The following is a 17979-nucleotide window of genomic DNA, read 5'->3' as shown; positions in this document are numbered from 1 at the left end:
TCTGCTGCTGTGTGAATAAGGAAAAAAACAGACTTTTTGGTGGTCAATAACCACAGATGGTGGTGGACCATCTGTGGGTGCATTTCTCCAACAGCCCTCTGATCTTGTGGTTCAGTGGAAGGCTCTAGTCTCGGTTTCCTGAAGCAAAGGCTATGATGGAAGGCAGGCACAGTTGTAAGAATTATCAGATGAAGTAACTCGGAACACATACCTTGTAGTCTGGAGTTTACATAGGGAGTGGAGATGTTGTTATGTGACCCAACGTCCAGATTTGCCATGTGGGTGAATTGAGAACTATCAGCATAAATCTGAAACAATCAGAAATAATACTTTAAGGGTTACAGACACACTACTGCTGGATGTCGACATTGTGCACATCAACTGTAAATCTAAACTATATTTTGCAAAGTTCTGTTTTGTTCACTGAAATCAGTGCAGAATTCACCATGCTCAGACTCTTTCAACTGAATAGTCAAAGGTAAATCCCAATATTGAAGGTATAGCATATTTTCCATTGCCTTCTTGTAGGGCAGAGCGCTACTACTCACTTAAGATAACGGCACAAGCATGTGCCTTCACCATTCCCCCAACAAACTGTCGTGGAATGAGCTAGGGCAGTAGTTAATGTGGTAAAATAACTGCATACAGTAGCACACATTGGTGTCTACTTACCAATGTCACATCACAACATTACATTGACATATATATATATTAGCGACAGTACGGGGACAGGATGTGTACAGTTCCACAATGAGACAGTTCTCAGCTGAGAGCAAGGTTTGTCTGAGGACACAGTACTTTCTAATTTATAATTTATACAGCTACAGGGTATAGGGCAACTAATAAGATCCAACTTCAAACAGCGCAATAAGTACCAGAGTAAAGGCGAAAACAAAACACAAAAGCGCACAGCAATTTATAACAGCACTGATCGGGGGTGGGGGGGATGTGTGAGGGATTGGAGTGATGGAGCTGTCCATAGGGGACGGGGAGTTCGTTTCACCACTGGGGAGCAATGTAGGAGAATATATGTATGTGTGTATATATATATATATATATATATATATATATATATATATATATTCTACTACATCTCCTATACATACAGTATAGTATATAACTATACATATATGTATATATTCAACTGTATATTACGGGTGAGACAATACACTCAGGCCACGAGACAAGACGATCCTCCATCCACAAGGTTCACAAGACGATACAGTCTCAATACTCTTTTTATTAAATATAATCAAACTAAAGGGGTAACCCAGAATTTCTACCTAAACTGAAATGTAACAAATCCCAACAGACAAAACTTGCATTTCAGTTTTAATGGCAGAAAACAGGGCTATTTTCTTCGCTAGCCACAACTTCAAAACAAACATGGCAGAACGCACACCAGTGCATGCTCTCAGTGTATTATGAACAAAACAAAAAATCTAAGTTAGGAGGGCTGCTGCATGGCTGGAATAATCTAATCTTTTTACAAGTTCTTCTTCAGAAAAATTAACATATCAACATTTTCGGGCAGTAACTGAGACCTCTGAGAGCTTACAATGTCCCCTGCCGTTGAAAATACCCGTTCACTTGGAACTGAGGTTGCTGGTATGAACAGGTAAGCTTTGGCCAAAATTGAAAGATGAAGGAAGGTGCGAGCATTTTCTTTCCACCGAGATAGTGGACTGCTGTTTAGGAGGATTGGTTACCCTATCCTGAAAAGATCAATCTCACTCCGGATGCTATTTGTTGACTCTGGTTCTGATGTAGAGAATGAAGCTCCAAGGAGATCTTCTAAGGCAGTTCTCTTTGATGGAGGAGGTCGTATGTCATCTGCCTCCTGTACTGCATGCTCAGGGTCTATTTCACCAAGTGTGGAGGGACCTCCTTCTTCATTCATTACTCTTTCCATGCTCTGGGAGTTCTCAAAAGAATAAAACATTAAAAATCCTGTTATGAAGCAATCTTTCCTTTGTTTACCAATTCAACAATTAAAATATTCGTCCTTCCTGTAAGAAATAAAATCTTTTAAAAAGTAAAATATGGCTTAGCTTTTAAACCTACATCTGTCGCGCGTAAGAGCACAGTCAGTCAAATACGAAAATGGGCTGCACAGAGATAAACCATATGAGTAGCTCTTCAGTGGCTGATGAGCTTACCTCAATCTGTCTCAAACGCTGTGTCTCCACATGTAGATGGGAAAACACTGCCTCTCGCTGTGTGTCATTTACATGTGGTAATAAACGGAACCTCGGGTCCAACGCTGTGCTCCCCTACAGGAAGTCTTCGATATCTCCCAAGTATCTGTCAATGACATTGTCCAGTATGGCTTTTTTCAAAGCAGCCACAGTGGATGAATCGTTTTCTTTTGGAGCCATGCCTTTTTCAACCATATTCTTCAAAGGCAGAATGAGAGACACTGTAGGCTGTTTCTCATCACACAAAACAGTTGTGACATCCTTCAGTGGTTTGAGTACCCACACAATATCCTCAACATCAGATAAATCTTTGCTCGTAAGAGTGTCAATGTCTCGGGCATTCCTGCAAATTTGGGTACTCAGCAGAGCAGCGGTTATCGCATCATGTTGCTCAAGGTAGCGCATTAACATTTCGTAGGAGCTATTCCATCTAGTGGCGACATTCCGTGATAAGTTTGTGCTGTGGAAGATTTTGAGCGGCCTGTTTGGAAGTCAGAAAAGCAGCCGCTGTTGGACTCTGGTGAAAAAATGTTGAAACGTGTCTTACCCGTCCAAGCAGCTGAGCCACTCATGTCACTTGAAGGCCCCGCTTAGTTGCCAAGTTCAATGAATGTGCGAAGCACTTCCACTCAACTCCACTCTCCTTCACAGCAACATCCATATTCTGTGCATTGTCTGTCACAACAACAATGCTACAATCAGGTTTCTCCAGCTCCCATTCGACTACAGCAGCCTTCCCCATGCCTATATTTGTGCCAGTGTGTGACTCAAAAAGCTGGCGGGTTTGAAGCACATAGTTCTCCATCTCCCAGTTCTCATGGATGGTATAAGCAGTAATGGTAATGTAGCTCTGTGTGGCACAAGACGGCCAACCATCTGTTGTCAGGGCTACATTCTCTGCCCATTTCAATCTCATCTTAACTCGCTCTTTAACATCTTTGTACTTGTTTGATACAATAGTCCGACTAAAGTATGCACGAGAGGGAATCTTACACCTGGGTTCTAGTGTGTTCAGGAGTCTTTGGAATCCTCAGTTTTCAACTGCAGAGAATGGCCAGAGATCTTGGGCAATGTATAGGCCAATGCATTCTGTTATCTCATTTGCTCTCTTACTAGAGAAGGGAAGAGATGTTGCAAATGCTTTCTGGAGAGTAACTTGACCTTTCCCAGGCAATGGTTTCTCCTTTACAGCATTCCTGTGATGTCATGTGATGTGCTTAGCCATACTCATTGTGTTAAAACTATTTGTAAGATCTGCACACTTGTTTTGCCTTACACATCTTCTATCTTTCTCCACTACCTTATCATCGTGTCGCACCGGAAATCCGAAGTATTGCCATACAAATGACTTAACTTGTGCAGAGGCATTACATATGTCTGGCTCCATCCATAATTGAGTGAGAATTGGCTAACTACCGATGCATTCATCTCTGACTGCGTGCAAATGATGAGACCACTGTATCACATCGAAAGTATTAATGGTCGCCCCCTGGTGCAGTGGTGGTGTAATTATTATTATTTTGTTGGATATCATTTCACTGCTTAAATCATTGAGGCTTTTTTGCATAACGGAGCCAGACGAAAATATTGTGACTCGTCACAAGATAATTCAACACATTTTTGTAATCATGGTGTATCGTGTATATTTATATATATATATATATATATATACACAAATATTAACTTTAAAGACATTCTTTTAAGCAAGGGCCTTATATTGTTTTCACCTACAAGGATAAATATTCACAAGATGACCTTGAAAAAGTTGTCAAAGTAAACCTGATCAGCCAAATTAATATAGTAGGTGCTACACCCCTAGATATTCCACATTCAAGCAGAAGTATATTTGATACAGCAATGCCAGTTTATTACTGTACATTGCGCAAGGACGTAACAGGGTTCGGCAACCTTTACTATCTAAAGAGCCATTTTTGGCCAGAAGGAAATTCTGGAGCCGCAAAAAATAGCCTATTTGAGCCCTTTAAATGCAGGTAGCCTACCACAGTGTATCAGTCTAAATTAGCCTATCAACATTGCTAATAGGTCTAAATGAGCATTCATTCATATGTTTTACCACAAGGTGGCTCCAGTAGGCTATTTATGATTATTTGGTACTTTAACTTTGCATTTCCTATATTTACAAACATTGCGGCGCGTGAGCGTTAGCTGGTGGCAGAAAGCCACCAGGCAGTAGTCTAACCAGTACCAACAGAAAATTGACCATTCTCGACAGTGTGTTTTATTGTGTTATCATCATGTAATCTTTCATTTTATCATTTTTACATGATCTATCAGATGTATATTAAACCATGTCTGTCTACAGTAACGATTCTGTGCGCCTACAATTAAAACAAATTGTAAAGGTAACGTGTCTGATTCGGGGAAGACCATATAATTGTATGGGGAATCTGCAGGCTAGTAATGTTACCTAGAGTTAGCAGCTAGATAGCAGTTTAGCCACATATCAACGGATCCCCAGTAGCCTAATAGTAATAGCAAAGAATTGTGCCGTCAGGTGTAATATTAAAAAACGAAATCCCAATGTGAAGTTTTATGTTTTATCTAAGGCACTTAGATAATCAATCAAGTTAATTTACCTCAAAACTAGCCAAGACAGTCGGTGACTGTTAAGTGCTGGCTGACACATGCATTCGGTCGGCTATCTTTATAGGGGAAAACCCGCGTTAAAATAAATCTCTAAAGTTACTCATATGATCATGTTGGTGAGAATATATTTGGTAGTATGTGACTGCTACAATGCAAAAAAAAAATATATATATATACCGACATTATATAAACATGGTAAAGCTATTTAATAACATTGAGAAAGTTGTGAATTTTGCATGCAAGTCTACGGGAGCCAACGCCACTTTCTGCCACCAGCCCCCTGTGTGACGACACGGAAGTATTGGTCTATTGTGCGAGACTTCAGGAAACACCAAAAGCATACGGTTGCTGTTCTTTGTTTACCGTAGTGTGTGTTCGTGTGTTCATGCATTTTTTTTTTATCGTTCTCGAAACGAATATTACGCAATAAATTTTGAACACTGGATAATGTAAGGATGACTTTAGGCCTACAACAATGATAGCAAAATGTAAAAAAAAAAAAATTATTCACTTCCATATTTTTTTTGACAAAGCTATGGAGCCACTAGAGAGGGGCTAAAGAGCCGCGGGTTGCCAACACCTGTTCTAGTTGAAAGACCATATACCTCACCTTTGATGGGCTGGGGCGGGTTCCATTTCCCCAAGACCCAGAGCTGGTTCTTTCTTCTAGACCTGGAAACAAAGCACAAAATCAATACCGCAAGACAACAATGATGGCTCTGTATTTGTTCCAGTATACACTACAGGTCTGCTGATCAGTACTTCATATAAAACATACTGCATATAGTTTTGTGTGAGGATCACTCAGTAAGTCTTGTTTTTTGACATAAATAATACTGAAAACTGAAAACTGAAATTTGCCCACACAGTCCAGATGCACAGTATTTGTTATGAATGTGTAAGAATTTATGCTTTCCCTATTCAATTATTCTTTAACTGAACAAAAATTTTTTCAAAAAAAATATTTTCAAAATTAAAATTGCATTTAAATTGCATTTTATGAGTCAACAAGAATGTCTGCATTCATATTAGTTTTACAACTTTTAAAATGGAATTTATTTTTGTGTGATATCTGATTTTACCATCTACAAAATGCCACATTATGCCATTATGTATGAACATGTAATGATACTTTTTATTCATTTCTCACAAATGAAAGCCTGCAAATATTAATCACTGTAGTGTCTAAAAGACACATCAAATGATACATTATTATTCTACATTTTTATTTATGACACATTTTATTCCATTCCATTTTATTCCATTTCATTGAGATGGCTAGTTATTTATGTCTGCAAGAACTAATTTCATATGGGGAGAAAAAAAACTGGAAAACTGGAAAAATTATTTATATACATTACATAAAGTCATAGTTCTGACTTTTTTGCAATAGCATTGGGAATGGATGTTTTCAACTGTAAAATTTCTGGTTGCACTATCTGGCCATGCCTGGTTACTCCACTTACCATTGTCCTCAGTATCAACTGACTTTCACAAAATGACATGTTAGTGAATTTTATTCATGTTTCACTGGGTTTTCGTATAAAATCCAGCATTTAACGACTAGTTTAAAAGACCAATTCAGGGTCTGAAATTAACTTTTTGGTCCACCAGCCAGAGTGGCTGGTAGATGAAAATGTTCACCAAGCTGCTGGGTGTTTCACCAGTCGAAATAACTTATTGCAAATCAAACTACATTTTAACTGTATCTTGCAAGGCACACATCTGTGTGATAGCAATATCATATATTAAATCGATAGTAGATGACCAAAACAAGATTTCACTAGTGGCGAATGAGGGGTCCTGATATTGACTTACAATAAAAAAACAAATAGTAACTGGACTGAAAGGGGGCATGTATTTGGGCATCTTGCATTTTAGAAGGGTTCTTAGACTAACATATGAAGCTGTGGTAATTTTTATTTATTTATTTATTTATTACATAAAAAGCACTTGCCGGAGTGGCTACTGACCCTGAAACTTTAACCCAGCAAATCTACCTGCATTTACAGGCTGGTAGGTGTTAATTTTGGACCTGGTGAATTTATACTGTAACCCACTCATATTGAATATGTATAAATTCATTTCATTAATAACATGTGGGTTCTAAATGATCTGAATACTGTATGTTTATTGCAACGCACATTTGAGCATTTAAACAAGCTCTCTTTGGTTCTGATTTCTCCTTGTTCGATAATGGCATCTACAAAAATTAATTAAAATAGATTATAGATTCTATATAGGTCTATATAGATTTATACAATAGATTAAACTGCTACATATCATGTAATACACTTTGTATAGTTACTAAAGGTTATGTAATATTCTCAGAAACATAAATTAAAATGACTTCTGACAATTACTGTAACTGAATTAACATGTAACTAATTCTGGTTGTACCATTTGATGTTTATTCGTTATACTACCTGACTTGTCAACCTCAACCTAATTTTTAACAGAAATTAAACATGACATAAACTTGTATAAACTTCTTGACATCGAAATAACCTTGACCTCAATTTTGTACTCATATATTTAAATTAAATTTTACAACAATAACACATTTTCCAGGGTTCGTAGTTTATTGTTCATGGTTCAGGGTTCATACCACCTGACATGATAAGTTGAACCAACCTCTCCTTTTACGTAAAAAAGACTTCAAATTATCTACTATTTGTTACTTATATTGTTTCTGCAGCATAGGGGTCCTTTGGAGGATTTATATTAGGTCATTCCTGCCACATGGAAGTCACATTATATAAATTTTGACATCAGTTGCACCACCTGACATTTTGATAAGTCAGTTTTTCAGAAAAAAATATTGTCAAGTAATATAAAACTTTTAAAATAGGACTGCTACTCCACTTTTCCTCATTTAAAAGCAGCTTAACATAAAATTGTGCCAAACTATTTGATTAAGAATTGAGAAAATGAATCTTTTTATAGCACTTATGCTTTTCGCATGTATGTTTAGTCAGTTGCACCACCTGATAGTTTTGGACTTTTTGTAAAAAATACAAGATTTGGTCACAAAAAATGCATGTCATGTCATTGACCCGTAGATCTTAATATCAATCCATGAAATTTATTACTAATAAGAGGAAACATTTGAAACCCAAGTGCCACCCAGGTACACATCATTATCTTTCATCTTCAAGTTAGTCCTGTGTAATTTTTTTTTTTTTTTTTAAATAGGGGAAAGTGCTTTCAAAGTGTTTTTACCAAAGTGCATTTTTATTAGGTCTTTCCAAAATATCAGTTTTTCTGGCCATTTGCTATGTGTAATAAAGCAACATTTTTACAATACCATGGAAAACATTTCTGTTAATCTTTAAACCTGTCAGCTGAAACTGGCCTTAAATGACCTACTTCAGTCAGGGGAGTATGAAAGACTATTCACATTTTTTTATAATAGTCAAAAAGAATATACTTTATAAATCACTCTTGTTGTGGTGGTTTCCTGGTTCCGCCCCTGCAATTAATGGTAGCACACAGAGATGCCACATGCTCCTGAACCCTCAAACCCACTTTCAACCTGCCCCTTTTTGAGCTGTTGAATGGAGAGATTTTAGACTGATTTACTGTGTAGGCTTCAAAGTAAGTCAGAGCGTGAGTACACCAACACCAATACAGGTTTCAGTTCCTCTCTACACTGCTAGGTTTGGACATTGAAAAAAAATCATGTACACATTTTTCTAAAAAGACACTTGCACTGGTGGTATATTCCAAAGGCTTGCTTGGAAACACTTGGATACTTCAAAAAAAAAAAACACAAATCTGTAAGTAAAATTGACGCGTGAGATGTATGTGAACTTCTTTATACAAGTAAAGAAGTTATTTGTATACAAATAACCATACAAATGCCATACTAATGGCATTTTGTTGTACATCTTTTGAAATTTCAGTGACTAGATGTTCCACTGGGATGTGCTACCAGTGATATTTCCTTTTTGGAGAAATGTGCACTATACATTAATCTTCACTGGTTCATATTTCCTTTGAGCCAGCAGCCATATTTAGGCTAATATTTTGTACATTCATGACTCTTCAGAGTGATGAACAAATGCATTTGTCCCAGCCTTACCACGACTATACATACACCATATGTTTCCTTGCTCCAAAGGAAATAAGAATTCTGAGTAGGTGTAAAGCAGGTGTAAACAATTAGGATATAGTATCCTTACAGTAAGGTCTTACTCTTCACTGTAAAAAAATGTTTGCAGAAATTACGGTAAAAAACTGTCAAGTAGCAACAGTAAAAGACCATAAAATCCAAAATAGTATATCACCATAGTAGATACATATAATTACCCTAAATCAAGAAACAGTGCATAACTTGATTTTTTACTGTCATAATATGTAGAAAACACACAATTTTACTGTGAAAATATAAAATTTTGGTAAAATTAATGGGCATATACCATAATGTCACAAGCAAGTAATTACCCTAAAATTAACGGTATTATTCTGTCGACATCACAGATTTTGCTGATGTTTACATTTAAATTTACAGAATAAAACCTTTCACCATTCAGCAAAAACATACCTTCATTTCTACAGAAACAAGATGTTAAAAATATGGTATATGTTTCTTAATAATAAAGTTTATTTGAAGGTAAAACATGTATGCTTAAATATACTGTAATTTACTGTCATTTTATGTAATGTCCTTGTAGATATGGGTCTAATCTGACACTTAATGTGCTATATGCAATGGAAAACTAAAACATAACTAGAAAGATGCATTTCTTGAAGAAAGTCAAGTGACTGCTGTGCAGCAATGCTAGCAATCATTTGTAGTTGTCAGGGTTTATTAGGTGGTTGTAAAGGTGTTTTTAGATGGTTGCTAGGGTGTTTGTAGGTGGTTGCTATGGTGGTCTAGGTGGTTGGCAAGGTGTTTTTAGGTGGTTACTCAGGTGCACAAGGTGGCTGCTGGGGTGTTGTGATTGCTAAGGTGAACTAGGTGGTTGCCTGTGAGTGAAATTAACAGTGAAGTGCTGTAAAATCATGACATCAAAAAACTGTAAATAGAAAAACAATGAAGCAGTGTTTACTTTACAGTATGCTATAGTAAAATACGGAACCAAACACAACTGTTAATTTAAAAGTAAGAATATGTTAAAAGAATCATATTTCTTTGTAGAATTTACAGATTACTGTAGTTTAAACATAGAATAACTATACAAAAGCAATACAATACCATTAAGATTACAACATGACAGTGTTAAAATAATGTTACCTGCAGAGCATTACCCATAATGCCTAGCTTGCACCATTTAGTTTTGTTGTTGAATAACTGCTTAGTTATGTGTTTGTTTAATTATCGTTTATATTAGTTATCTTAGTTAAGTCCTTTACTATCATTGTCCATGTTTGTTTGGGTTCAGTAGGGTGCCACCGTTAAGTGGTTTGTGTTACTGTTTGTTGACTTCCCTTCCCCTTTTCTCTTTGTTAATTGAAAAAAATAAATGTTTGCCTTTGTGCTGATTGGGGTGACAGTGGCTCAGGAGGTAGAGCAGTTGACTGAGGACTGGAAGATCCTTGGTTTGAATCTGCTTTCTCCTGGCAACATGTCTAAGTGTCTTTGAGCAAGACACTGAACCCCAAACTGCTCCCAGTCGCTAGTTGGTACCTTGTATGACAGCCTCTGTCACTGCCAGGTGGATGTGAGGCATAAACTTGTAAAGCACTTTGAGTACTCAAATGAGTAAAAAAGCGATATATAAATGCAGTCCATTTACCATAAACAGAATAGAGTGCCTCCTTTTTCCACGCAATGGAACCCCATTAAATGACAGTCTTATAATGAGGCTTTTACGGTTAAAAACTGTTGTTTTTTTGATATTTTTCAGTGAAATTGAATGGGATTCAATGTACAATAGGCGACAACCTCATGTTATTCTTACTTATAGAATAAGTTTAATAGCAGCATGGTCATGCTAATTCAGCAGAAAAAGGCTGTTGGATTTACTGATTTAAAATGTATTTTTTTTTGTAAATTACAACAGTTTTAAACTGTAAAATTTACAGGTTGTTCCGTAAAGTTGTTTACATTTTTACTGTATTTTTTACAGAATTATTCTGGCAGCCACAGCTGCCAGTTTTTTTCCGTAAAAACAACAGAATTTTTTTTAGTGTTGCTTATTAACTGGATTAATACTTTTCATTCAAAAAAGTCCTGAGCAGACCATATTTGCTATTTTCTTTTGGCATTCTGAGGTTGCCACCACCATCATTTTAGTTTTATGGCTGTGTCTTCTGTGTTTTGCAAGGCTTCTGCTTATAATGTAATTAACATGTGTAACCTCATAGACAGTCATCTATAAATAAATATGCTGCAAATATGCATGGCGGAAAGCAAAACATACTTTGCTGACACATTCTTGCAATCTACTGAGACAAACAATGCCTTTGAATGAAAGCTGCCCCCAAACTCTAGTCAGACTTTCCCATATGTATGACTCTAAGACCCACAAAGTGTAATGTGGCACAAAACAGAGCAGTGTATTACTAAGAAAGGCACTTCTCATAACTGCCAACAATAAACTGTCCCTGTCACACATTTCACAGAAAAAACCTGCTGGGAGCCTGTGTTTATGTGCACAAGTATTGATAAAAGGCAGCAGCATGGTAGAAAGCTCAGGAGCAGGGTTACCATTTACCAACAACTGCCTGCCATTTACTCAGTTTTGGAGTGGACAAGCTTACTGGTAATATCATAGAAATAAGTTGGTAGCCTAATATTGTATGAAATGGTCCAAATGCTCAGCATCCTTTAAACAGTATATGTCATATTTAACAGATCTATGTACTTACTTTAATATTCAAATAAACACACTCAAATATTAGTTTTAAATTAATATTTTTCATAAGAAGTCACAAAATAACCAGGTCATATGCAGTTGTTACAGATAGTTTTGCCTGAAAGCTGGTCAGATTGACACAACAGAACTAAAAGATCACTGCAAAGGACCTGCAGAAAAGTTTAGCTGACAGGTCCAGTGTACAACATACCTTACACAACAATGACAAGCATGGCAGAAAGCCTTTCCTACAACCTCATCTGAAAGTTATCATCTAAAGTATGCACAAAAAAAATCTTTAAAAAATTCTTAGTTGGCTACATGAAATATTTGAGAGAAAGGTGGTGTTACTAAGTACTGCCTAAATGTTTGCATGTGTAATATTCACTTTTACTTATTATTCTGAATTTGTAATAAATGCACACAGATAGTAATTATGCATTTGTATAAGGTCTGCAGACAGATGTTGTGTTTAACTTCGTATTACATAAAGATTGGATCAGCTTCTGTTAACTCAGAGATTCATTGTGACATACACTTTGACCAGTGGTGCCCAGACCTTTACATACAACTACACATGGCTTCATATTCTCCTAATCAAGTTCTAATCTGATATCATACAAAAGTAGTGAATGATAAAGTTCAGTCACAATGGAAACATTTAAACCCTGACTGTCAATCATTCTGTGGAACAGATAACATATGTAGATGACCAGTGTTCCAGTGTTGTTCGTGGAATTTGAACGTGTTTTGAAATTAGTTGCCATTAGAAACCTTACTCTAAAATGACCAACATGTAGCTAGAGGGCCAAGAGATTAACATCTGAGTGTGTGATCATTCCTACAGAATAACAACCTAATATATAGAATAGATTAGTACATAACTAAAGCAACATATAGTTATCTAAATTGCTACATAGGCACACAGGTAGGTGGCTAGTAGGGGTGCAACGAAATAAACTGTCAGGGCTCCGCCCCCCTAGCTGTGGTGTTTTTGTTTTTCCCTGTCCATGTGCTTTTTGTTTTTCCTTGTGTTCCAGTCTCGCCCCGCTCCCCGCCTGGTCCCCGCCCACCTGATTGCCCCATTACCTTCACCTGCCCGCCTGCTCACCTGCATCCCATCTCCTCATCAGCCCAGCCCTATTTCTACCCTGCTTGTTCCTGTCTTGTTTGCCAGTTCGTTGCAGTGTGTTTCGTACCTGTTTCGTTCCCGCAGTTTTTTGGATGTCTGATTTCTCTGTGTTTGACTCTGCCTGCCCTTCGTCTTCGTTTTCTGCCTGCCGTTTTGTCCCGTTGCCTGATCGTTTGCCTGCCCGGTTCCTGACCCTGCCTGCTTCTGTTACCGACCCTGCTTTTGTCCACGGACTGCCTTCCGGTTTTCGACCCTGCCTGCTTTTGTTGCGCAACTTACCTGCCGTCATTAATAAACCCGCCTGGAACCTGAAGCTCTCTTGGTCTGCGACTGAGTCCTTGCCTGAGCCCTTACATAATCGACATAGTCGACTAAAATCGATGACCAAATTAGTTGCCAGCAAATTTAATTTGTCCATTAGTTGGTGACATCAATGCTGTGCTGTGTTTTTGTGCTGACTTGGAATGCTCAGACATTTTTTCCAATCTCGTGTTCTGACTGCAGCGATGCTAGCATACGCGCTAAATGGCTAATCACACCAGTGTGACCGTACACACGTAAGGGTTAACTCTGCCAAGAAGGTTGTGAACAGCAACAATTTCAAACCTGACCTTGTCTGGCATGGGGGCACATCAGTTATGCTTGAGCATCTGAAGAGGTGGCATGTTGGGTCTCTGGAAGATGAAGACTCATCTCATTAAGTTAGTTAGCTAGCTAGCATAGCCAATGTTAATGTTAAAAGCCATGTTACTTGACTTTATGAGCTGTAAAGTTTTCTATTTTGAAATACATTTTCTCTTCAATAAATTATTAATGACATTGAACAATGACGGGAACAGTGTAGCAAATAATAACCTATTATTCACAACAATCCTGTTCATGTTCCAATGTTAAACCAGAGCCCGTCTGCTATTTAGAAATTCTCTGCTTAAATGTTGCATCATTGTCATGACAAGGTTTATGGCTGGAGATAGTGTTGCTGCAGAGTACACAAGCTTAGAGAACACCGGAGAATTTGATACTTTCTAGATCGCAAAAGATTTCTACAACTCATGTCTATGCATGCGTGCTCAATGTGGGTTAGATTCGAATTAATTCGAACGAGTTATGGGTTTGTTGGATCTCATAATCCTACCATGGATGGCTTTCTTCAATGGAAGCAGACTTGTACTCCCCAACAAGCAACTGCCCTCACTGAATTAGTCCTAGTAACCATTCATTAAAATACGTATTTCTGAATGAAGGTCTCATTTTTATTGTCTTCATTGTTAGTTAGCATATGCCTAAAACAACCTCAAGCTAAATTGAAACGCCGATAGATAAATAAAAGCCATTGAGTAAGTGTGCAATTCATAATCCGAATAGTCAATTATTCGTTTCAATAATCGATAGATTATTTGACTATCAAATAGTCATTAGTTGCAGCCCTAGTGGCTCGCTAGCCTTTTAATACCTATGGTTTATACAACATATTAAACTGGCTAGCTAACTAGGACTCATGACTCATTATCTAGACATAAAGTTTGCAATAGCAAAGTTCTATTTAATATCATAGCTCAAATGTATAAAAAGGTCTCCACCTAACTAGCCATAGAGCTTGCGAAATGGCTTTTGAATGAAAACTGTGTGAGGCAGCAGGAAGTTTATTGTGGTACGAATAGCTAGCTAGCTATGTCAAGAGTAGATTGATAACTAGCTTATAGATTTTGTAAGGCCATGTAAGTTAGACAGTAGATTGTAATGTTTTTCTGTGAATTTCATCAACAAAAATCAACAGCAAAACCTTTGTGTGGCATTGGCTTTGCATGTGTTGCAAATACGTTGGTGGTTATCACATACATTGGAGCATCTGACCACCTCTGTATTCCAAATGCCTAATGAGAAAAGCAAGGCTACTAGGGGTGGCAGACTTTTCAAAATCAATGGTCTTTTGTTGCCACGCAGTGGTTGCCTAGGTGGCCTCCCATTCGACTAATGTTAACCAATGCTGAAAAATGATTTTAAAGCACTAGCAACCAAAAACTAAAAGCAAAACCAAAAACAGCAGTTTAACATTTACATTTATGTTTTACATTTTGTCATGCAGCAGATGTTTTTACCCAGCACAACTTACAAAGAGTGAGAAATAAGTGCCTTGAATAACATAATAATATCATAATATCAACTACATTTTGGTCCTATGTTCTTTTATTTCCATATAACCAAGGGTTAAAAATATGACTGGTTGATACTGTGCCCCTTTTTCCCATTTAAGATATTATAGCACACATTTTGCAGATGCTATCAGCAGTATTCCCCAGCAGTGTTCTGTTATACTAGATTGGAGCTCTTCAGTGTTAACTGAAATCTCTAGACATACTACTCATTTTGAATTAACATGTCTCTGTATTTGTGTGTGACATGTGTTATGTTGTGTGTGACATGTTATGTTGGTGTGATTTTAGTGAAAATCTAGACCTGAAGAGGGGTATAAACTCTCTTAAATGCCAGTTCAGGGTGGTACACTTGTTCTTATCTAATGACAAGAATATTCTTTTAGACACCAGAAACAACAATGACCATGCAGAAGCATCTATGTGCCTTGCAAGTGTATTAGAGAATATAAAGTGTCTGTGATCATCGCCCCACAAACCTGGGCCTCAGAGTTACACTTACACCTCCTTGTAATTCTCTGCATCTCTCCCTTTATCTACCTTGATTAAACAATGCCTTTAGGCCAATATCTACCATGAAACACTGTGAGGACCTACATACTGCACCAATTAACTTACAAAAACTGTGTAGATATAACCATACACTCAGAGATGGGCAAAGATACATCAAAATGTATCTTGTTACAAAATACCCCTCAAATAAATGTATCAAAATAAAATACAAAATACTGGTGCCAGAAAATGTATCAAGATAAAATGCATGTATTTTGTTTTTTCAAAATACAGGAAATTTGTAACATTGGGCATTCTGAATTTGTACAAAATGGCAGAACATTTTTATAATGTACACAAGGATCTGGTGAGAGTTTGAACCCTACAGGAAGGAAGAACAGGAAGTAGAATGCTACTGTATCTAAGCAAAACTAAAAAAAAAACTGAAAATAGTATGTCTTGTACAGTATGTAGAAACTTGCTCTCTGTCCAATTCAAAGACATGGCAGTTGAGACCCAACAACTTCAATGAGTATCCTATATAGCTGCCTTTAAGAACAATTAACTTTTCAAATATTTCTGGTATTGACAGCCTCCTGTGCGGATGAAGTGTTATTCCTGAAAATAAGAACAGTCTCTCAACCTGTGAGCTGAAGAGGGGAGGGTTGTGTTAAATCAAGCAAAAAGGAGCTTGATCAGTGGGTACAGCTCCAGAGAAAGTAGGTCCCTTCTGGTGTCTTCCAGAAAATGAAGGGTCTCTAATTCAGCTTTGCTGTGGCTTGTGATCTGTGGTCTTTCCCAGACTTCAGTTTCTTCAGCTGAGAAATCAAAGAAGTCTTCTTCCTCATCATCTTGGAGGTTGGAGGAAGGTTATCATGTACATAAAATGTGTACAAGCTCCCGATCTCCCTCTTCCCATAGCTACCCAACTGACAGGCTAACTTGCTAACCACTATCTATGCACCAGCCTAGACAGTTTGCTAGCATCGCTATCTTGATATACTATAATGTTACCCACCATGTACCATACAATATGTCACCAGACATAAATTATACATCTAGCTAACACTTGCTGTCTACCCATGGCTAACCAGTCTTACATGCTCATCGAGCTGTTTCATGTTGTTAACTATCCAAGACAACTTGTAGCACTAATTAATAGCTAGCTAGCTTGCTGGTGCATTCACTTCTTTAGCCACCGGGCCACATGTATCAATTATTTTTGTCTTTAGCCTTTACCTATGGCGTTCACCATGTGTGCATTCTAAAAAGTAAGATATATTTTATATAGTTGTTGCAGTTCAGATAAAATGTTTACCTTGACAGACAGTCCACTGCATTGGTTGAGAGGGCTAACTTCACAGAAGATGAAAGTGATTACAGAAATACTGTGAGCATGTGTGAGTGTGTCTCAGTGTATTGTTCTTCATTTTAAGATATTTACATTATTTTTTATGTTTTATGAATCATGGAGAAAGTATTTTGAGTATTTGGAAAACACAAAATTACTCCACTCGAAAGTATCTTGTTACAAATTACATTTGAATTTTTTCAGCCCTGTCAAATACAAATTAAAAAGTAATTAAAATATGTTTCAAATACAAGTAACAAAAATACTGCCCATCTCTGCATACACTATAGTAACTATGAGCACATTTTCAGATAGGTTGTGGTTTGTTAGGAGGTATTCACCCTTGCAACTACATATATTTTCAATCTTACAATGAACCATTCTAAGGAAAGAAAACATAAATAACTTACAAACTGTATTTAATTTCAGTATGTTTGATAAGCAGATCGCCTTGTCAAAGGTTATTAAAAATTTTATCATCATTTACAAAGACTTCTATTTAGTGAGGCTATTCAGGCTGACTGAAGTATACAATAGCAGTGCTCAATCTTGACAAGCAACCAACCTTTGCAGATACAAGCCAAGTTCCTTCAACACTGCTGCACAAAAAAATTTAAAAAAAAAAGAAAAAAGAAAAAGAATCTAAGAAATACCTTGCATTATGAATCATTTCATGAGTCACTTTGCTCTGCAAAATTGATTAGAAAGAAAAATGAAATTGAGTTTTTGTTTAATTAAGAAGCACTTAAATCCTGGCTAAGGTAATCAATGTGTGCTTTTTTGATAGAATACTAAAGTAAATGATGTCACATGTCAAATTTATCTGGCTTGTGCTAAATGAATATTGGCATGGCATCCCTAGAGTCACCCGCACCAACTCCTTGTCCTGAATTGTGTGGTCTCTGACTTTGCCTCAGTATCCAAGCAAAGATAAGAAGGAAGGTTTCACCAAGCCCTGAATGCAGGGACATGTCACCAAGATGCAACACCAGGAGTTAATGGTTCTACTTCTCCAGCCCTGTTGCTATAGTTAAAAAACTCTAAAATAGATGTTCACACTGAAAATCTGTGGGCATATGGTTTATCAAATCCTCTATACTCCAGGTACAGTATGCAATCAAATGACTGGCTTTGGAATGCTGTTTTTCCTGTTCCAAAAACGAAATTGCATCCTAATGTTTCAATCAAGTGGGTCATTAAAAGGGGATTATAGTATTTTTGTGAGGATGAAATTAAGCCTCGG

The 17979-nt window shown here is 37.1% G+C and overlaps 1 protein-coding gene across 10 annotated transcripts in view; it reads right to left on the bottom strand.

Annotated features, from left to right (window-relative positions):
- Positions 1–17979, bottom strand: part of LOC118776234 (transcription factor 4-like) — a 161600-nt gene that overhangs the window by 113635 nt on the left and 29986 nt on the right. For 8 of the 10 annotated variants that reach the window (XM_036526384.1, XM_036526386.1, XM_036526385.1 and 5 more), the window contains exons 3-4: positions 5416–5477; positions 212–308 (exon numbers count right to left, since the gene is read on the bottom strand). In XM_036526384.1, coding sequence (XP_036382277.1) covers positions 212–308; positions 5416–5477 — 159 coding nt within the window. Of the gene's footprint in view, positions 1–211; positions 309–2745; positions 2793–5415; positions 5478–17979 lie in introns of those variants that run through there. The other 2 variants (XM_036526389.1, XM_036526387.1) reach the window with 2 other exon arrangements.

This window comes from Megalops cyprinoides, chromosome 4, assembly GCF_013368585.1.
Source record: "Megalops cyprinoides isolate fMegCyp1 chromosome 4, fMegCyp1.pri, whole genome shotgun sequence".
Taxonomy (NCBI): Eukaryota; Metazoa; Chordata; class Actinopteri; order Elopiformes; family Megalopidae; genus Megalops; species Megalops cyprinoides.
The sequence above is the reverse complement of the archived record's forward strand: the minus strand, read 5'-3'. Positions and strand labels throughout refer to the sequence as shown.